General features: G+C 41.4%; 1 protein-coding gene across 1 annotated transcript in view; it reads left to right on the plus strand.

Annotated features, from left to right (window-relative positions):
- Positions 1–23388, plus strand: part of LOC136872504 (uncharacterized) — a 122715-nt gene that overhangs the window by 95308 nt on the left and 4019 nt on the right. The window contains exon 4 of the mRNA XM_068227365.1: positions 17942–18100. Coding sequence (XP_068083466.1) covers positions 17942–18100 — 159 coding nt within the window. The remainder of the gene's footprint in view (positions 1–17941; positions 18101–23388) is intronic.

Below are 23388 nucleotides of genomic sequence, written 5' to 3' on the forward strand. Positions count from 1 at the left end.
TGCCTCCCGCACCCACAGAGGGTGTTTGTTTGGTCCGCGAGAGGTATTTTATTTCATTCAAGTCCGCCGGCAAGCCGGTTAGGACCAGCCTATCCGCGTAGCAGGTTCGTGGGGCGTCGTACAACCCACGCAGGAATCCCACTTGGTTGTCTGACAAGGCAAGGAACCGAAGGTACGTCGAACAATTCGTAACTGCTATCCAAGCGTATCCCAACCGGCCACGTCGCTCGAGGGCAAGCAGCGTAGAGCAAACGGTTGCCATTGCTGAACACGCAAGGATAGCTTGGATGAAGTGGCATCTGTCGCAAATTTGCAGCATACGAAAAAAGCATTTGCTGGCGCCTCAGGTGTAAAGGCGGCACACCAGACTCAGCGAGCAGGCTAGCTATGGGGCTTGTACGAAATGCTCCCGTCGTCAACCTAACCCCGCTCTGGTGGATGCTGTTCAGCTTCGCAAGAACACTTGGTCTTGCTGAGCCATATGCTGCACTGCAGAAGTCTAACCTGCATAAAATGTGTGCCCTGTAAAATCGTAGTAGCACCACGCAGTCAGCTCCCCAAGTAGTGCTGCTAAGAAACCCCAAGAGATTAAGCCTCTTGGTGCATTGCACTTTTAGCTCCCGCACGTGTGTCTCCCACGATAATTTACTGTCAAAAAGGAGCCAAAGAAATCCGTAAGTGTCAACAACGTGAACAACGACATTTCCTAAATAAAGCTCAGGATCGGGGAAAAGAGTACGTTGACGATAAAAGTGGACAACAGAGGTCTTTGCGGCAGAAAACCGAAAGCCATGTTCTAACGTCCACTGCTCCACCCTCCGAATAGCTTGCTGTAACTGTCGCTCTGCGACTTCCATACCGCACGAGCTATAGTGCAGAGCAAAATCGTCCACATATTGGGACGGCATTACTGCTGGGCCAGCAGCAGCGACAATACAGATTATGGCAATCGCGAACAGAGTGACACTAAGGACCGATCCCTGTGGGACTCCATTTTCTTGAACGTGGTATTGCGAATAGGACCTCCCTACTCGGACACGGAATAGACACAGGACCAAAAAATTTCGCAATAAATGCCGGCAAGTTACCTCAGAATCTCAGTTGATGCAGGACTGAAAGGATGCCATATCGCCATGTGGTGTCGTAGGCCTTCTCCAAGTCAAAGAAAACAGCTACCAAGTGCTGTTTGCGGAGAAACGCATCCTGGATAGAACTCTCCAGGCGTACTAAGTGGTCAGTAGTCGAGCGAGCGGCTCGAAAACCACATTGGAACTCGGACACACGAGTCGGCGATTCACCATCCTCTTAAATAGCTTACACAGGCAGTTTGTAAGACAAATCGGTCTGTAACTTCTTGCATACTTAGGATCTTTGTCAGGCTTGAGGACAGGAATGGCTATGCCCTCTCGCCACTGAGACGGAAAATCACCCTCTATCCACATTCGGTTGATCACACTAAGGAGGACTATCATCACTAAGGTGTTTCAACATCTGGTTTTGGATGTTGTCCGGTCCAGGAGACGTGTCCTTGCAAAGCGGTAAGGCGCTGCGGAGTTCCCACTCCGTAAAGGGCACGTTGTAGTCCTCTGAAGCTTGAGAGGCAAAACTAAGGCGATGACGTTCGGTCTGCCGCTTCAGAGGGAGGAAGTCATGATGGTAATTCCCGGAGCCAGACATCCGCGAAATGACTAGCGAGATGGTTAGCAATCGCGAGAGGGTCAGTGGCGACACTGCCTGCAATGGAAAAACCCGGTACAGCAGATGATCCTTGAATACCCGAAATCCGTCGAACCTTCGTCCACACTTGAGATGATGGAGTATGCGACGTTATTGACGAGACATATTTCTCCCATGAAGCCTTCTTTCTTTGTCGAATAAGTATTCGCGCCTTAGCGCGCAGTTTCTAAAATGTTACCAAGTTGGCCACAGTAGGCTGTCTACGGTAATATTTATGGGCGGGACGGCGTTCTTTGATGGCTGCTGCTATTTCATCGTTCCACCAAGGAACGAGCTTTCGGTGAGGAATCCCCGAGAAGAACGGAATGGACTCCTCAGCAGCAGCAAGAATAACTCGGGTGACGGAAGTTATTTCCTCGGAGAAGGCCAGCCTGATATCGTCATTAAAGACAGGTAGTGACGAGTACTTCGGCCAATCAGTACGTTTAAGAATTCATCGAGGGGAAGCCTCGACGGATTTATGTTTCAACAAAGTAAGGATGATGTGAAAATGGTCACTGTCACAGAGATTATCGTGTGTATTCCACCGAAACAGTGGAACAAACGTTTGGCTGCATAGATTACGACCGTGAGAGAATATGTGCCATAACGTACACTAAAGTGAGTTTGTTCCCCTGTGTTCAAAATACATAAATCCAGCTCTGTTGCTAATGTTTTCAGCTCCCTTCCCCGGGGGCAAGGCGTCTCAGAGCCAAATATGGGGCGATGGGCGCTAAAATCCCTCAGTTAAGAGGGCGGGAGGTGGAAGCTGATCTAGAAGATCAGCGACATCAGTTATGTTAAGATGCTGGCCTGGTGGAAAATAAACATTACACACTGTTGCTATGACAGGCAGCGGAACAACGAACAGCTACAGCCTCAAGCGGGGTTCTTAATGGAACCTCTTCGCTGTAGGTATCAGAACGTACAAAAATGCCAACGCCACCGGAAACCCGCTGAGCATAGTATCGTTCTGTCGAGTACAGTCTGAAATTCCTCAAGACCCTATGATGATCAGGTCTAAAGTTGGTCTCCTTAATACAGACTATACTCGCTGCGTACTCACTAATGAGCTGACGTAACTCATCAAGATGCCTGTCATAACCATTACAATGCTACTGTAACCGTGCCATAATGTGGATTATATAAGGAGTGTTAGGTTATGAGCGACAAAATGCTCGCAGTCCTAAACACGATCAACATCTACATCCGTAGATGTAGAGGACAGCGCGACATCCATCCCGTCATCAACAGACGGTGGGGATGCCGCCCAGAACTTCGACGCTTTTCGGGGGCGAGTAGGTCCCCTACAAGGAGAGCGCGCAGGTTTGGGGGCAGGAGTACCTCCTGGCGCAGACTCATACCCCCCAGATGGGGGGGCATGACTTCTCCTTCGCAGGGGAAGTGCGAGAGCGCTCAGCAAGGGCGCTCTTCTTCGCCGCCGCCTCCTTCATTTCGAGTTTAGACGGGCTGGGAGATATCCCAGCCCTGGTCGACGATGCCGCCTCCGCCGGCTGGGGCACGGTTTTCGCCGACCTCTTTGGGAGGTGAAAATCAGCTCTCCCGCCTTGCTGTGCCGGCTGGGAATTGCCAGCTCCCCAAGTAGTGCTGCTAAGAAACTTCAAGAGATTAAGGCTCTTTGTGCATTACACTTTTAGCTCCGGCACGTGAGGCTCCCATGATAATTTAAAGTCAAGGAAAGCCCAAGAAATCGGTAAGCGTCAACAACGTGAAGAACGACTTTTTCTAAATAAAAAAAAAGCTCAGGATGGGGGTGAAGTGTACGTTGATGCCAAAAGTGGACAACGGAGGTCTTTGCGGCAGAAATGCGAAAGCCATGTTCGAAGGTCCACTGCTCAACCTCTCCCGAATAAGTTGCTGCAATTGTCGCTCTGCGACTGCCATACTCTACGAGCTATAGTGCAGAGAAAAATCGTCCACATATAGCGACGGTATTACTGCTGGACCAGCAGCAGAGACAATACCGTTTATGGCAATCGTGAACAGAATGACGCTAAGGACCGATCCCACTGGGACTCCATTTTCTTGAACGTGATATTGCGAATACGTCCTCCCTACTTAGACACGGAATAGACGGAGGGACAAAAAATCGCAATGAATACCGGCAAGTTACCTCGGAATCTCCACTGATGCAGGACTGAAAGGATACCATATCGCCATGTGGTGTCGTAGGCCTTCTCCAAGTCAAAGAAAACAGCTACCAAGTGCTGTTTGCGGAGAAACGCATCCTGGATAGAGCTCTCCAGGCGTACCAAGTTGTCAGTAGTTGAGCGAGCGGCTCGAAAACCACACTGGTAATCGGACAAGAGTCCTTGTTTCTCCAGACACCACACGAGTCTGCGATTTACCATCCTCTCAAATAGCTTACACAGGCAGTTTGTAAGACAAAAATCGGTCTAACTTCCTGCATACTGCGTATGTGTACTGTGCATAATGTGTTTTTTTGCTGAGATAACATGTCACTTCCGTTCACGTTTTCGCAAGCGGTGGCAGAAACTCATAGTACTGCTCGCATTTGGTCTTACAACTTGGAAGAGACAACATGCATACAACAAATTTATGATTTGTTCTTTTCCCTCCTCCCATTTTTTCACATGGAAGTATATTAAGTGTAGTATATTATCTCGCAACATTCTTGTCCGTGTGTTCTGTTTATTGAGAGAAAGAGTGACGTGTATGCGTATATCAGTGTTCTCGACGATAACCCGTGTTGTGATGTATTTGCAATTACTGAGCGTGTTAGCTGTGCGGTATGTGTGACCGAGCGAATTAGCTACGCAGTACGTTTTTCTAGTTTTTGATTTTCGTACAAGACAAGGCAAATAATTTGAAGTTGTACTTTTGCTACATACATATTATCGTTTACTGAGCGAGTTAGCTACGCGTTATGTGCACAATGTGTTTCCGTAGTTTTTGATTTTCACTCTAGGCAAATCACTGAAGTTGTACTTTTGTTGTATACATATTATCGTTTACTGAGCGAGTTAGCTACGCGATATGTGCACAATGTGTTTCCGTAGTTTTTTATTTTCACTCTAGGCAAATCACTGAAGTTGTACTTTTGTTTTATACATATTATCGTTTACTGAGCGATTAGGTACGCGATATGCGCACAGTGTGTTTCCTTAGTTTTTGATTTTCGCACTAGGTAAATCATTGAAGTTGTACTTCTGCTATATTCATTTTATCGTTTATTGAGCGAGTTAGCTACCCGATATTTGCATAGTGTGTTTCCGTAGTTTTCGAGTTTCGTACTAGGCAAATCAATGAAGTTGTACTTTTGCTATAAACATATTATCGTTTACTGAGCGATTTAGCTACGCGATATGTGCACAGTGTGTTTCCTCCGTTTTTTATTTTCGCACAAATCATTGAAGTCGTATTTTTGCTATATTCATATTATCGTTTATTGAGCAAGTTAGCTACGCGATGTGTGCACAGTGTGTTTCCGTTGTTTTTTATTTTCGCACTAGGCAAATCATTGAAGTTGTACTTTTGCTATATTATTATTATCGTTTACTAAGCGATTTAGCTACGCGATATGTGCACTGTCTTATGCATAAGATCGCGTTGACAGAGCAGGTAGATGAAAAGGAAGTTATAACAGCCGCCATCTTCGCAAGCTGTTCAGAATTCTGGTCTATTATTTTTTCTCTTAAAAGAAAGGTATCCCCATACATGTTGTATTGTGTATCATGTTCTATTCTAGTCTTGTTATGTTTTAATCACTTATTTAGTGTTCTGAACACATCAATCAATGTTCTGATCTCATGTTGAAGTTAACGACAACGAGTACAGTGTTCGATTCTAGTCTTGTTATGTTTCAATCACTTCTTTTGTGATCTGATCTTCTTAGAACAAAGGTATTCCCTGACATGTTCTAAACATATGTTGTATCGAGTACAGTGTTCTATTCTAGTCTAGTTATGTCTTAATCACATATTTAGTGTTCTGAACACATCAATTAGTGTTCTAAACGCATGTTGAAGTTAACGACATCAAGTACAGTGTTCGATTCTATTGTCGCGGCCACCAAATTAGGCGGGTGAGGAAAACTGCGCTGTCGTCAGATATGGGAACGGCAAAGCGACAGATGGTCGAGAGTCGCTTACCTCCGAGCACGGATTAGCAACGCTGATCGTGCAGTGCTGTCGACTCACAAGTGGCTACTGGCGCAAAAAACGTCACTATAAACGCCCCTGTGGCTGAACGTGATCTGTGATCGGTCTGTTTTGTTCTCCAGTCTAGGAATTTAAACTTCAGTGAGAAGAGTGGTGCAGTTCTCTTTTGGATGTAGTAGAAAAGAGAGATCGGGGTAAGTGTCTTTCACACTATTCAAAGGAAGAGTATGTAACTTCTACATTTCTGATTTTAACTGCACAATTCTCATTTTCAGTAAAATCTTCCGCCGAAATTTATCCGGTATATAATCACATAACCACATTTCAGTAGAATTGTAGTGAAGATAAGGTATAATATATTAGATAGTATCTAGCCAGTTATATTCGTGTTTTTCTTCGTGTACGACAATCCTTTCGCTACTTAAGCATTTAAATAAACTCAGTGTAGTGTACCGGTAGTGTAGATACATTGTAGTATAGATACAGTACATTTAGATAGTGCCGTATCTTGCCTGCTATATTCGTGTGTTATTTTTCGTGTGTATTAGACCATAATACTAATAACAATTTGTCTAAGCATTTAGCTTCGTTGGTAATCTTTGAGTACAGTAGTTCTTGCAAATTTCATTTCTGTTTGTGCTTAGTAGTGACATACGGTACCGGTATTGTAATTAGGATACGCCTGAAAGTAGTTTAAAAATTACTGTAGTGTACTGTACAGTAGTATACGAGTAATATCCCATTAGAATTTAGGGTGCTATTTTATTACTGTAAAATATTTGTGTAGTACTGGTGTAGTAGAGGTATCCGTAAAAACTCGTACTAAAATACTGTTGTTGTAATTAGGATAGGCTTAATTGCAGTTTGGGATTGTGTAGTTCTTGTGTATTACTTTCGGTATTCAGTAATTAACAGCAGTTTTTATTCTGTTAGGGGTTGTAGGATAAGAAATAGAGTACGACTAAGTAGTATTGTAGTGTAGTCGTATATTAATTACCTTTTTGTGTGATCTTTGAGTACTCTCCCAGACAATATATCCCTCCGTTCATTTATTTTTTGCAAATAATTTATTTTATTTTTAATTTCATTTTTTCCATAAAGAATGGCTAAGGAGCGCGAGTGTACGAACTGTGGGTGTGGCGAGGCATTAAAGGGTATGAGGGAGGCGTTGGAAAGTTTGAGGGAGATAATTAGGATTCTCACGGAAGACAGGAAGGAAGATAGGACTCCCTCAAACAATGTACATGTTACAGTAGGTGTACAAGAGGTAGGGAAAGGAAAAAGGGGGAGTTGTAGAAGACAGGTGGTCTACTGATCTAAGGGGAAGGAGATTGCAGGCTAAGGGCTCATTTCAGGATCAGAATTCAGGACAGGTGTCTGTGCGAAATCGGTACGAGTCACTCCAGGTAGAACAACAGAGGGAAGATGAGGGACAGGGAACTGTTGGTGAGATGTGTGGAAGTAGGAGGAAGGGAAAAGGTAGGAAAGGGAAATGTAGAGTAGAGGATAGGAAAAGACAGGTGGAACAGGGTCGTGGGAAGGAGAAAAGGGAGGAGGAAGTAGCTTCTGCAGCTATCAGGAAAGACAGGGCTGACCAGGAGGGGAGGGGATCAAATGAGGTGGGTAGGGTTGAGGCTCTGGTCATGGGGGATTCCATCGTTAGACACGTGGGGAAAGTGTGTGGAGGAAAGGGAACCAGGGTAGAATGTTATCCAGGAATTAAGTTGAGGCAGATGTTGAGGAAAGTAGAAGAGAGGGAGGAGGGGAACGTGGTAGTGTTTCACGTTGGTACTGTACCATTACGTTACATTAGCGGCCGTAAATGTCATGGAAACAGTGGACAAATATGGCGTACAATAGCTTCAGTCAATGTGCAAATGCACAGAATAGAGATATAGTAAATCGATATCGACCGGTAGCAAAGAAAAGAGTTTCAATATTAAATAATGATGGACCATAAAAAAATTTGAATGGAACCGATTCTTGACTACCTTGAAAAAAGTTACGAGTTGAAGAGGATCAGCACAACCTACTGAAGGAGAAGAAAAAGATTAGCGCAACATTAAATATTAAAGTAATAATATACAGACATCGTTGAAGACTTTATCTGCAAAATATCGGCAGGAAAAACGATGATTTGAAGAAGAATATTTATTATTGCAACAGCCAAATTCAGAAGCAAAAAGAGACTACAGCCGAGTCGAACATTGCCGAAATCAATATTATAGCGGCCAATTTATGCTAAGGAAGGCATAATTTATTGTTTCCAAATGGGAAACAATATCTGTTTAGGCTAAAGAATTAACAAAAAGTAGGCCGAGTTAAAGAAATTATCAAATTAAGAAAGATATTTACGACCAATACGAGAATCACAAGGCAAGGAATACGTATTGAATAACCTACTGATCACCAGTGAAATATGCATTCTACCATGTATTTGTTGTTTTATCATTTCATGAGAACTGGTGACAAGATGGAGTCAGCCTAAACAGATGGATTGATCGCTCAAGATGAAAAATAGCTCAAGCCAAGATTCCCAGCCGGAGCCGCAGATGACGTAATCTTTGGATGCAAGGGCTGCCTGTTCCAAGATGTCCTAGACCAGGAGAAATCCAGCAGCAAAATCCCGTTACGAGATAAGTATTATGAGTTGCATCGTATTGAATTTGAAATTAGTTGATGAAAAATATTTCCTATGAGTGCAGGAGTGCTAGAAGTAAGATTTGGTGCCAATGAACGGATACTAGAGTATAAATGCCAATTATTAACCGATGATATGTGCCATTTTCTGCAGTTTAACTATGGTGCTTATGAGATAATTTTAGGTTAATGGAAACAAGATCAGATTGAGCACATATGCATGTGTAGTGCTAATCTATACGAGCAGACTGTGAAACGTTAAACCAGTTGTGGTTATAGAAAATGCATGCGAGATACGAGACGTAACCTAATGTTTGAGGTCAATATGAGTTGCAGACATGGCCAGTACGATAATTGTATTGTAAGGAAATGTTGAAATATTACGGAGTTGCAGTGTGTGAAAGAATATTCAGGCTATTAAGTATTTCTACCGTAACACAGAGGTTATTTAAATGGAGTTAAATGAATATGTTTTTTTTAAATATGGAGGTATATAAAGGAAATGGAATAATAGTATGGCTGATGATGATGATGATGATGCTTGTTGTTTAAAGGGGCCTAACATCGAGGTCATCGGCCCCTAATGGTACGAAATGAAACGACAAAGTAAAAGTTCAAAATTATCCACTGACCAAAATAAAAAATGCCATGAAGAATGAATGAACGAATGAATGAATGAATGAATGAACATGAATTTAAAACAGTGAATCCGACTCAAAAAACTATCATAGTTAATAGTATTACTTCCAAGGCAAATCGAGGATGCTTGGTGTCTAAATGGGTCCAAAATACAAGTCAAAGGCCCCTCAGAATGGTACTTATCGCTAGTAATGTAGAACCATGGTATCTGTCCTGTTGCGGTACTAATCAATGGTAGCAGAGACTTGCGGTATTCCACACATTATTGTACTACTCAAAGCTTATGAAATTCGACATTAATACAGACCTATGTTTTTCTCACTCTGCGGCGCCATTCACAGGCAACGCAAACCTATGATGTTCATCACATAAGAGTACTAACCACAGGGACCTCTCCCTATCCCGTGGTGTTCCTCATATACTGGGTACTAATCACAGGTAAGGCAGGTCCATGGTAGCTATCATCCCATGGTCCCGCTCATATGGTGGTACTAATCACAGGTACTGCAAAAGCCGACCGCGTGGTGCTCCTGTGTGCTACTAATCACAAACCTATTTCGTACCTAATATAGTGGTACTACGCACAAGTAAAAGCGACCCTTGTTGTTCTCCGCGTGGTGGTACTAATCATATGTAGTTGCATGGTTTGAATACAATCATCCCTTGGTCGCCCCTTTTAGTCGGCTCTCACGACAGGCAGGGGATACCGTGGGTGTATTATTCGTCTGCCTCCCCCACCCACAGGGGGTGTGTGTTTGGTCCGCGAGAGGTATTTTATTTCCCTCAAGTCCGCCGGCAAGCCGGTTAGGACCCCCCTATCCGCCACCTGGGACGCGCCACGTGGGAGTATCACCTCTCCCCCTGCTACGCCTGCGTAGCAGGTTCGTGGTAATAGTATGGCAAGATGTTGTTAGTATGAGGAGATACGTTTTCTATTCGTTGCATGAGTAAGGGATAGCTGATTGAATTGCGAATTCCTGTGTTACATATAATATTTATATTAGAATTAGCACTGCAAATGAAGGATTCAGGCCATGGTGAGTGTATGACTTGAGCCAAACATAATATGTTTCGTAGTGACATTCAAGCTGAAGGTAGTGATAGGTTACTTCTTTATTATACGTTACGTAATATAAATATACCAGAATAAAATGGAGTCTCGCATATATATGTATTTGAAGTTCAGCGCATCAACGCTAATATGAGGAACGGTTTTCTTTGACAAAATCTTGGCACAGCGAAGAGATATTTGAGAATATAAGTAAATACACTGGCATATGATTAGGAATTCGTGGCACGATTTTCGCAGGTTAGACTGATTTACTATTATATCTATGGCACTCTGTAGTAAGGATGTTTGGTTTATTATGTACATATGATGGTGTACAGTTTTAATTTACTCAATTTTAGCTATGATTGGAATGTTAATAACTGTATTGGTGTTTTTGAACCCAGATTTAAACAACGTAATACTTATCTCGTGACGTGATGAGTCAGAAGTGAGAATCCAAACAAGTATCCAAATAAATTCAGACAAACAGACCAAAAGGAAAGATGAAAACCCAAAGACATGATGCCCCAAAGACAGTCCCAAACAGTAATAACAGGAAGATATTAAACTCCCCCTTGATGAATAAAGTTTTGGTCCCTACCTTTCCCCATGAATCAACTTAAATACTGAAAATATGATATATTATTGAAGGTTAACGTAAATGTAAACAAATATAATGGTAATTTAAAGATTTTCAACTATGTTTATCTCAGAAGTCAAGAATTTAAGAATGATTTTGTGATTTCGTGCGACTTTCTTTTCTTTATTGCCGATAGATGCATTGATATTCCACTTTACAATATATTAGCATGCTAATAAACTAGATATAGTATTACTATTGCGTTTCTATTCTTAAAGTAACTTATAGTGCGTAGTAATAAGATAATATATGTATCAATTGAATTTGTTTATCCCGAATACTAAGCGTTGATCAGGCAATTACCTAAATGTACGGAAACTGAATGACTGATTGAGCATATAGCTACTCTTCAACGGAACCTACGACGTATCTAGAGTATATGGGAATACAATGGAAGTAATTTACCCTGAGAAACGAATATGCACCTTATTGTTATTGCTCGTGTTCATACATGATATCCCCGTTTTGATGTAAATTATCCATAAATGATATAATACAGAGTCTAGGTATGATTCTTGACCCAGTTGTGAATTTCGTAGCCGGAGCAATGTTTAAACAGGTGTATATTTAATTAATGCTCCAACGCGGCGCAATAGAGGAAGTCACCGCGGGAACATTAATAAACCAAACGGTGCAGTACCAACAACGTAAGGCAAGCTGATATAAGTACCAACATAGTTGGAGATGTGTGGGATCTGGTAAATGATGATGATGATGATGATGATGATGCTTGATGTTTTAAGGGGCCTAAGATCGAAGGTCATCGGCCCCTAATGGTACGAAATGAAAGAACAAATATTACAAAGGCATCCACTGACCAAAATAAAAATAAAAAAATATCATGAAGAATGAATGGATGGACAGGAACCCAAGAAAACACAAAACAAACAAAAACAAAAACCAGTGGATCGGATTCAATAGAGAACGAAAATAACATTATTACCGACCAAGGAACCACTTATAAAGCACAAAGATGCTTGGTGTCTAAAGGGGGTGCAAAATCCATGTCTAAGGCCCCACAGAATGGTACATGTCGCGAGTAAAATAGAACCATGGTATGTGTCATGTTGGGGTATTAATCAGAAGTAACGAAGACTCACGGTGTTCCACAAAAGATGGTACTACTCACAAGTATTGCAATATGTACAAGTAACGCAGACCTATGGTGTGTCTCACACAATGGCGCAACTCATAGCCAACGCAAACCGAGAAGTTTCCCCACCTAGGTGTACTAAACACGGGCGCCGGTATTCCCGTGGTGTTCCTCACATAGTGGGTACTATTCACAGGCAACGCAGACCCACGGTGCTGCACATATAGTGGTATAACTCATAGGCTACGCCCAGACCCGCGGTGGTGCACACATGGGTACGACGCACGGGTACTGGAATCCACCAGGCCAGGCTTTTTACTGCAACGAATCACAAACATATTTCGTACCATGTTAGTGATACTACTCGCAAGTACATGCAACCCATGGTGTTCCCCGCATGATGGTACGAATCAAGAGTAGTTTCATGGTTCTAATTCATTCATCCCTTGGTCGCCCCTTTTAGTCGCCTCGCACGACAGGCAGGGGATACCGTGGGTGTATTATTCGTCAGCCTCCCCCACCCACAGGGGGTGTGTGTTTGGTCCGCGAGAGGTATTTTATTTCCCTCAAGTCCGCCGGCAAGCCGGTTAGGACCCCCCTATCCGCCACCTGGGACGCGCCACGTGGGAGTATCACCTCTCCCTCTGCTACGCTTGCGTAGCAGGTTCGTGGGATCTGGTAAATGCAGCACGGGTGAAGTTTAAGAAAGCGGAGATTGTTATTAGTGGAATACTGTGTAGGAGGGATACTGACTGGAGGGTGATTGGGGATTTAAATGAGACTATGGAGTGGGTATGTGGGAAACTGGGAGTGAAATTTCTAGATCCTAATGGGTGGGTAGGAGATAGGGATCTGCGCTCAGACGGCCTTCATTTAAACCGCAGTGGTACGTATAAGTTAGGAAATTTGTTTGGAAGGGTAATAGGGAGGTACATTCAAGGAAACGGGATGGCCTACGTAGCGGTGATAAGGGAACAGGGAACTGGAAATCAAGTAGGGATGACATAAAATTGTTAGTGTTGAACTGTAGAAGTATTGTAAAGAAAGGAATAGAATTAAGTAATTTAATAGATATATATTTACCAGATATTGTAATAGGAGTTTAATCATGGCTGAGAAATGATATAATGGATGCAGAAATATTCCCACCGCACTGGAGTGTGTATCGTAGAGATAGGATAGGAATGGTGGGAGGGGGAGTGTTCATTCTGGTAAAAGAAGAATTTGTAAGCTACGATAAAGTTAAAGATGAGACACATGAAATTCTAGGTGTAAGGCTCATTTCTAAAGGTAATAGGCAACTTGATATATTTGGAGTGTACAGATCGGGAAAGGGTAGCACTGACGCGGATTCGGAATTATTTGATAGGATAGTCAGCTATGTGGGAAACGACATGGAAAGAAATGTGATTGTAGCGGGAGATCTGAATTTGCCAGATGTCAATTGGGAAGGAAATGCGAACGACAGGAAGCGTGACCAAAAAATGGCAAATAAGTTAATATGGGAAGGACAGCTGATTCAGAAAATGATGGAACCAACCAGAGGGAAAAATATCCTGGATGTGGTGCTGATAAAACCAGATGAGCTCTATATGGAAACTGAAATAGATGGTATTAGTGATCATGAAGCTGTTTTTGTGGTAGTTGAAAATAAATGCGATAGAAAGGAAGGTCTTAAAAGTAGGACTATTAGGCAGTACCATATGGCTGATAAAGCAGGCATGAGACAGTTTCTAAAAGTAACTATGATCGGTGGAAAACGGTAAATAAAAATGTAAACAGACTCTGGGATGGGTTTAAAGAAATTGTTGAGGAATGCGAAAGCAGGTCTGTACCTTTAAGGATGGTAAGGAATGGTAAAGACCCACCTTATTATAATAGAGAAATAAAGAGACTAAGAAGGAGGTGCAGACTGGAAAGAAATAGAGTTAGAAATGGCTGTGGAAGTAAGGAGAAATTGAAGGAACTTACTAGAAAATTGAATCTAGCAAAGAAGGCAGCTAAGGATAACATGATGACAAGCATAATTGGCAGTCATACAAATTTTAGTGAAAAATGGAAGGATATGTATACGTATTTTAAGGCAGAAACAGGTTCCAAGAAGGACATTCCAGGAATAATTAATGAACAGGGGGAGTGTGTAAGTGAGGATCTTCAAAAGGCAGAAGTATGCAGTCAGCAGTATGTAAAGATTGTTGGTTACAAGGATAATGTCGAGATAGAGGAGGAGACTAAGGCCAAAGAAGTAATAAAATTTACATATGATAACAATGACATTTACAGTAAGATACAAAAGTTGTAAACTAGAAAAGCGGCTGGAATTGATCAGATTTCTGGGGATATACTAAAGACAATGGGTGGGGATATAGTACCATATTTGAAATACTTATTTGATTATTGTTTGGTCGGAGAAGCTATACCAGATGAATGGAGAGTTGCTATTGTAGCCCCTGTGTATAAAGGAAAGGGTGATAGACATAAAGCTGAAAATTACAGGCCAGTAAGTTTGACATGCATTGTATGTAAGCTTTGGGAAGGCATTCTTTCTGATTATATTAGACATGTTTGTGAAAATAACTGGTTCCATAGAAGGCAGTTCGGTTTTAGGAAAGGTTATTCTACTGAAGCTCAACCTGTAGGATTCCAGCAAGATATAGCAGATATCTTGGATTCTGGAGGTCAAATGGACTGTATCGCGATTGACCTGTCTAGAACATTTGATAGGGTGGATCATGGGAGACTACTGGCAAAAATGAGTGCAATTGGACTAGACAAAAGAGTGACCGAATGGGTTGCTATATTTCTAGAAAATAGATCTCAGAGAATTAGAGTAGGTGAAGCTTTATCTGACCCTGTAATAATTAAGAGGGGAAATTCTCAAGGCAGTATTATCGGACCTATATGTTTTCTTATATATATAAATGATATATGGTAAGGCTTTTTGCGGATGATGTTATTCTCTATAGAGTGATAAATAAGTTTCAAGATTGTGAGCAACTGCAACGTGACCTCGAAAACGTTGTGAGATGGACAGCAGGCAATGGCATGTTTGTAAACGGGGTTAAAAGTCAGGTTATGAGTTTCACAAATAGGAAAAGTCCTCTCAGTTTTAATTACTGCGTTGATGGGGTGAAAGTTCCTTTTGGGGATCATTGCAGGTATCTGGGTGTTAATATACGGAAAGATCTTCATTGGGGTTATCACATAAATGGGATTGTAAATAAAGGGTACAGATCTCTGCACATGGTTATGAGGGTGTTTAGGGGTTGTAGTAAGGATGTAAAGGAGAGGGCTTGTAAGTCTCTGGTAAGACCCCAACTAGAGTATGGTTCCAGTGTATGGGACCCTCACCAGGATTACCTGATTCAAGAACTGGAAAAAATCCAAAGAAAAGCAGCTCGATTTGTTCTGGGTGATTTCCGACAAAAGAGTAGCGTTACAAAAATGTTGCAAAGTTTGGGTTGGGAAGAACTGAGAGAAAGAAGAAGAGCTGCTCGACTAAGTGATATGTTCCGAGCTGTCAGTGGAGAGATGGCGTGGAATGACATTAGTAGACGAATAAGTTTGAGTGGCGTTTATATAAAAGTAGGAAAGATCACAATATGAAGATAAAGTTGGAATTCAAGAGGACAAACTGGGGCAAATATTCATTTATAGGAAGGGGAGTTAGGGATTGGAATAACTTACCAAGGAAGACGTTCAATAATTTTCCAATTTCTTTGAAATCATTTAGGAAAAGGCTAGGAAAGCAACAGATAGGGAATCTGCCACCTGGGCGACTGCCCTAAATGCAGATCAGTATTCATTCATTCATTCATTCATTCATTCATTCATTCATTCATTCATTAGTTGATGCCCATCCGCTCCAGGCCACCTTACCCGTCATGCAGCTGTTGAGCTCGCACCGTAAGTGTAGTTAAAATGGATAGTGAATGTGAATTGATTTGGGTTCAAGTCAAGAGAGAAGTGGCAGAGAGGACCAAGACATTCAAAATAAAAGACGTAGAAAAACTCACGTCAGAAGCCATCGACCGTGTGACTGCTGCAGATTGGGAAAAGTGCTTCAATCGCGCGGAAAATCTTCAAACAGACGTTTGGGCCAAGGAAATAGTAAGGGACGAAAGAATGGAGCCATTCGTCAGTGTAAATGACGACTCGACAAATAGTGAGATGTGTGATGACAGTGACTAAGAAATCAGACTGCCTTGAAGCTAGAAACCGGTTCTTAATTCATTGTAAATTAACGTTAACCTATTCCGTAAAGTAGTTCTTTTTCCATATTACTCAGTACAATATACAGTATTCAAATATTTAAAGTTATAATGTAATAAAACTGATACGGATTAATATGTAATCCGAAAGTATTTACGGCGTCCTGCAGCCTGTGAAGGCGCGCGCGCCCCGTACTGCCATAGCCAGCGACATTTACATGATCGCTTTCCGGGCCATTTTCCAGGAAAATTACAAGACTCACGGAAATATGTTTCAGATAAAAAATATAAGTCAGGCAATTTTTTACATTTTTACAGACAAAATTTTATTGGGTGAAGAAATAAAAACTTGGTCGCTTACTGAAATTTTCAATACATGATTCTACGGATTTAAATTTATTCGTTCAAGATTTTATTTTTAATAATTATTTGACGGGGTTTATATGGAAAATAGTTATATCACTGAAATCAGCAGTCTTTTCTGAAGCTTGTATGTAGTATAATTTGTTTTGAAATATTGTATGAAGTAACATCAGGAGCTTGAGAGAGAACAACTTGCCTCGCGCTCCGAAATGATGTGTTCAGTTAGACATTTCTTCGCCAGTTGCTACATAACCTTGGCAACAGCGTAATTACTCTGACCCGCCTTATTTGGTGGCCGCGACAATAGTCTTGCTTTGTTTCAATCACTTCTTTTTTTGATCTGCAAGTCTAAACATGCATAATGATGTTATCACTGCAACACGTGCACACTCTTGCCTTCGCGATGCATGTTCGATAAAGCTACGCCTTGACAGAGGAGGATGTAGAGGAGGAGGAGGAGGCCTTAACAGCCTATGTATAGCAGCTATTTTTTAAAGATCACAGTTATCAAAAGAGCAAGTAGAAATTGCCGCCACCACATGTCAAAGGTAGTAGCTAATAATAGCAGCACGGTGCTCTGTTGATTGAAGATGGTAGCTTGTCAAAAAACACATAGAATTTCAAATTGCCGCCACCACATTTCAAAGGTAGTAGCTAAAGATGGCATTGCAGTGCCCTGTTGATTAAAGATGGCGGCTTGTCAAAAAGCACATAGAATTTCAAATTGCCGCCACCACATTTCAAAGGTAGTGCCGTAAACAGGGTAGCACTAAGGTTAGCGATGCAAGATGGCGGATGACAGCTGTCAAAAAGCACGTGGATTTTAAATTACCCGCTCGTAAAGTTTAGTACCGTAAGGAGGGCATCACTAAAGAATTTGCGCTGCAAGATGGCGGATGGCAGCTGTCAGAAAAGCAAGTGGATTTTAAATTATCCACCACCACGATGGGGTTCAGTGTCGTAAAGATAGCAGCACTGAGGTAAGCGATGCAAGATGGCATATGATATTTGTCAAAAAAGCGCGTGGCTTTGTAAAGCATGTGGAATTTTTCAAATTTCCCGCCACCACGTGCCTAAGTTGGTAAATATGAGGTTTAGCCCCGTTAAGATGGCGGATGACAGCTGTCATTAAAGCACGTGGATTTTTTTTTTCAAACAAGAGCACCTGGCTTTGTTTACAAACATGACCTTGCCAGAGGTCAATGCGGCGGAGGCCCCTGCGAAGGGGCATGTGGTGGAGGAGGAGGCCTCTGCGGAAGGCCGGAGGCGGAGGCGGTTCCAGAACTGGCCACTTATACTACTGTTGTGACCCTTATTATAATTATTATTAAGAGAAATGCTTATGTAATGACTCATGAACAACCATCAACTGCTGCTACCGCCTGCCTGTATGTGTGCCAGGGAAAAATAAAAGATAAATTCTGACTGCCGTGATTTTCGTTCCAGATGCCATCGTAGCAGTGATTACACCTGCTAACGAGAGACCCGCTTTCCGCACGCCGAATATCAACGAATGGCAGTACACGGCGCCTCCACCGCCCTACACACTTTACAACTTGTACCCAGAGCCATCCCGACAAACATCTACACCGCCTACGTTATCAGGTAAGTTATCCTCCATGACACGAATAAAATTTACCCTCTAAAACAGGGAGTAACCTTGTTGAGAAACACCTGTGAACAAACGCGGCACGGCTTGAAATTGGGAAAAGATGATGATAATAGGCCTACTTGTTGTTTAAAGGGACCTAACATCTAAGGTCAATCCGCCCCTAATGGTACGAAATGGACGATATGACATGAAATTAAAACATTAAAATGTATCCACTCACTAGAGTTGAAAACAAATGGTGATGAAAAATGACTATGAGGTTAAAACAATCTGTAGATCTAATTCGCAATGCCTTATTTTCTAATAAAATAAGAGGAAATACAGGAGACAAAGGAATAGTCCATTGCCTGGTAGTACAAATATATATATATATACATAATTTACGTTAGATGTTAAATGAACACATTAAAATACGCAACACAAACTAAAATGAAGGCAATTGGATTAAAGCGCAATTGACACAAAGACACTAGCACAAAGGACATCATTACACACGATAAAACAGATCTCTATCCCTCATAAAGCGGATCACGAGATCTGCTGACTGCTCTGAATTTTGTTATTGTTTATAAATTTTATTTGAAAGTGTTACGGAGTTCTCCGTGGTAGTTAGAGGTGAAAGAAGGTGCTGGGATGAACAGGTCTCAACTTACGAAATTAAAGTTAATTTAAAATTCAATAAGGTTATATTTTCTTTTCAAGATCAAGAAATAATAAGTACAACAGGAACTTGGTTATATAGCAACAAAATAAGAATGTACAATTACAGTTTATTAATGTATATTGGGCTTCAAGTTCCAGAAACACAATCCCTGAGCAATGAGCCCAACTTTACCTATACACAAGGTTTAACAAAGAGGCAGAAAACCCCAATCATGCCCAGGAGCACTCGCTCCCTATTACTCAGTAAAGCCTGCTCGAGGCACACAGAAACCAAATTTTGGAAAGAGCAACCCGCTCTCAAAGTTCAAGCCTATCAAAGGCCACACCAAACTCCACCTTCAAGCTGTCCTCCAAGCACATGAAAACAGGGGTAAAAATACCCAACCTACTGAGGCCTACTCAATAAAGAAGCAGGACAATTACATGGCCCCCAAAATACCAACTTGGGAGGAGGCGTAACTGCACTCCTAATACACTTCTTTAAAACCTACTTGGCACTTAGGCCGCTTATGCAAGGGCTAATCCCATACTACGGAGGTGACACGGTTGAAAAATGTTATGACATTACGAGTAGAAGGGAAACAGTTATAAAAACGTAGTCACCTCAAAACAAAATGAATGGGAGCTCGAGAGGGTTAGGCACTCTCTATCCCAATTTGTAGTTAAAGAGACAGAATTTATGTGTCTTTTACATTTTAAATATAGGTTACAAGAGGAAAGTTTCGAACCCGCCCCGAGGGTTACACTGCTGAGCTGACAAGAAAATAAGTTATAAAACGGCCATTACCTGATGATTGAACTGCTGCCCGAAGAAAAAGGCGCTTCCCGCCCCCTGCTACATAATGACACAAAGAAAGAAGTTACTGAAGTGGCGAGGAGACCAGAAAATCAGCAGTTTATATACCCTCGTGGAACATTCGAGACCTTTCATGAATGATAACACCCGCCCACAAGCTTTTTATTGGACGGCCAAAAGATTACATGTCAAAACTGGAGAAGAAAACCAGGATTGGTGGAAAATTAATTACAGAAATTTGCGATTGGTCAATTTCAAAACTGGCGGAAAGAAAGGATTAACAATGCCAACTTAAACGATGGCTGAAAGAAATTTAATAAAAAACAAACTTCTAAACACTAAATTTCTTCAAAAAAAAAAAGGGTTCCTTCACTTCGCACTAGGGTGCACAAATGTAGTTCTTAAGTAGTGCCATTTAGAAGAGAATGTTCACACTTCTTACTACAGAGAAAACAAAAATAAATCGAAAAAGACACAATTCAGAACTCTTCAAAATTTATAATAATGACATCTTCTGAGAAATCTTAGCATTAATGTGGAAGTTAAAGTTCAAGCTTCCTCCAGTAGAGGAGTTTCAACTGGCGCAATGTTTGAATTAGCGGCGCGGAGGTGTACCGCCCGGTACAGAAACCTTATGGATTCTGCATTTATAATTTAGTTTACCCTTATTTTATCCCTCCCCGCAGCATTTCAAATCCTTTAAAATGTGTCATTTTAATTGAATTATCGTTAGTAAGTTCAGCTTCAGTTTCATATTCTGGAAATTCGTTGATATTTTGAATTTTCGTGGACGTGAGTACAGACTCACGTGTCGCGTTATGGGTTAAAAAATAAGTAGGGCTAAGTAAATGTAAATAGTAAACCTACTGCGGGAGTTTTATTTTTTCTGTCACCATGTAGTTCCATCCTGTGTCAACAGATGGTGTTTTAAATTATTTTGCGTGTCAACAAATGGTTATCGTTTCAACCTAGAAAACAGGTCTACTTTTCAACTCACTGCTAATTAATTTTGCAAATTTCAGGCCTGCAATATAAATCTACAGAACTATAGAAGCAACTGATTTGGTTGGCAATGTTATAATATACTGCACATTTAGTGGGCAATAGATATTTTGTTTGCTTAAGAGTGTCAAACTGGTGTTCTTACCCTATATTGAATTTTGTAGAGCATTTAACTCTTCACTGACATACGTGAGACTCCCACGATAATTTGCCATCGAAGAGGAGTCCAAGATATCGTTGATTATCTACCATATGCAGAGCGAACTCCCTAACTAGATATCTTATTTCGACAATACTGGTACAGACTCTACGTGGAAACTTGAGGCTGCAAACCCCACACCCAACCGTTGGAGTTTTCTGTATTTCCCGAGCTTTATTACTGCCAAATAAGTACTGTATTCAAAATATATGTTCGTAATAAAATGAATAAATGAATTAATTAAATATATCTGTTCACCTCCGCCGCCGTATGAGCCTCCTCCACGATACACGCAACAAGGGATCACCTGTCGATGAAAAGCTCACTAGTATGACAGCATGGAAGAAGTGCCGACAATGTTTGATATCTAACTATACATAGAAGCGTCTTTCTGGCTGCTACCCATCCTCGGAAGTACATAATCATGGAGTATTTTCTGACTGCAATATACTAAGAACCCTCCAGTATTAACTTACTATCTTATGTATCAAAGGACGTCCGATTAGTCAAATATGCCAGATATTACCAAAACTACTTCACTTTAGTCATATGTGTTAAATACTTCCGATCTATATTTAGGAATTACGAAGTCGAATAATGAATGTGTGAAGCAAGACAGTGTAATGTGGTAACTTTACAGAGAAGCATGCTAATATTTCGCAACTAAGCACTATTACGATAACAACATTGTTATTAATAAAATTATTCAGTGCTGGTTTCCCTGTAGAACTATTTCTCATCTGAACTTCTCTTCTAAACAAAGTATTGTAATGCATAACTGGTTAGACCTTTACCAACACAACAACTGGAGAATAAATCACTTTTATCACAGATCACCAGAGAAGAACAGTAGGTTTGGTGCTGTATGTTAATGAATCCGGTATCGCAGCCCTACTGATAAGCGAAGGACCAGTAACAATAGTTTTAATGGCTTCTTAACTATGGAACACTTAGGAAAGAGTTTTGCTGATGTAAACTTGAGTTCGATAAGCATTGGCAAAAAATGAAAATTGGTTTTAAAGCCTCGAACGTCGTAAGCTCAAAGTACAGTAGGTATTATAACTGAGGAGCCAAGCTGAGTGGCTCACAGAGTAGAACCCGAATTGGTGGGTTCGATCTCGGCTCAGTCCGGTGGTATTTTAAGGTGCTTAAATACGTCAGTATGGGAAGGTGAAACATTTCCTCCAAGATAAAATTCTGACACTTCGGCGGCTCAGAAAATAAAAAGTAGTTAGTGATAAGAAAAAATAGCATTATTATTATTATTACCATGTTTGTGTGGATCACAGAAATGAAAGGAGGTGTGGGCATCAATGGATCGATATAATGATGATGATGATGATGATGATGATGCCTGTTGTTTCAAGGGGCCTAACATCGAGGTAATCGGCCCCTAATGGTACAAAGTGAAATATCCAAAAAGGTCAAAATCATCCACTGATCAAAATTAAAAAATGCCATGAAGAATGAATGGATGGATGGACATGAACCCAAAAAAACGAAAAACAAACAAACAAAAAAGAGAGGATCCGACTCAAAAAAGATCATAAATACGAGTATTACTGACAAGGGACCACTTATAAAGACAATCCCGATGCTTGATGTATAAAGGAGTCAAAAATCCAGGTCTAATGCCCCTCAGAATGGTACTTATCGCTAGTAAAAGAGACCCATGGTATTTGTCATCTTGGGGTACTAATCAAAAGTAGCGAAGACTCACGATGGTCCACATATGATGGTACTGATGATGATGTTGATGCTTGTTTTAAGGGGCCTAACATCGAAGGTCATCGGCCCCTAATGGAACCAGATGGACGACAGGATATATGACAGTAAATATTTCAAAACGTATCCACTAACCAGAGTTTTAAAAAATGGTGATGGAAAATGAGTATGAGATTAAAACAATCAGTGGATCTGATTCGCAATGCCATATTTTGTAATAAGGGAAAATACAGGAGACAAAGGAATAAGGCATTGCTTGCTAGGACACATATATATACGTACTTTACATTAGACTTTAAAAGAACACATTAAAATGCGCGACACAAACTAAAATGAAGTCAATGGAATAAAAGCGCTATTGACACAAAAAACACTAAGGACAAAGGACATCATCACACACGAGAAAACAGACCACTATCCCTCATAAAGCGGATGACGAGGTCTGCTGACTGCTCGTCATCTCGCAAGATAAGGGAGATTGTACTCGGAAGGTTAAGACTACGGCGCAGATCGACCAGGTACACACACTCCGTAAGGATGTGTACCACGGTAAGGTGTTCGCCGCAGGTACACATCGGAGGCGGTTCCCCTTTCACAAGATGCGAGTGAGTCAGGACACCATGGCCGATCCGAAGACGACATAATACCACGGCTATCCTCCGCGAAGCCCGAAGGGAAGTCCTTAAAACCTTCGTTGTTCCTTTTATCGCTCGCAGCTTACTGGGAAGTGGAAAGGCCTGCCACTCCATCTCCAAATGGGCCATAACCAGATGTCTCAGCTGAGAGCGAATATCACTTACTGGAACCTTGAAAGGCAACGGGGGCAGTGTAACTGCCTCCTTGGCAGCCTTATCCGCTAATTCACTTCCCTCTATGCCCATATGGCTTGGAAGACA

The sequence above is a fragment of the Anabrus simplex genome, chromosome 4 (assembly GCF_040414725.1).
Source record: "Anabrus simplex isolate iqAnaSimp1 chromosome 4, ASM4041472v1, whole genome shotgun sequence".
Classification (NCBI taxonomy): Eukaryota; Metazoa; Arthropoda; class Insecta; order Orthoptera; family Tettigoniidae; genus Anabrus; species Anabrus simplex.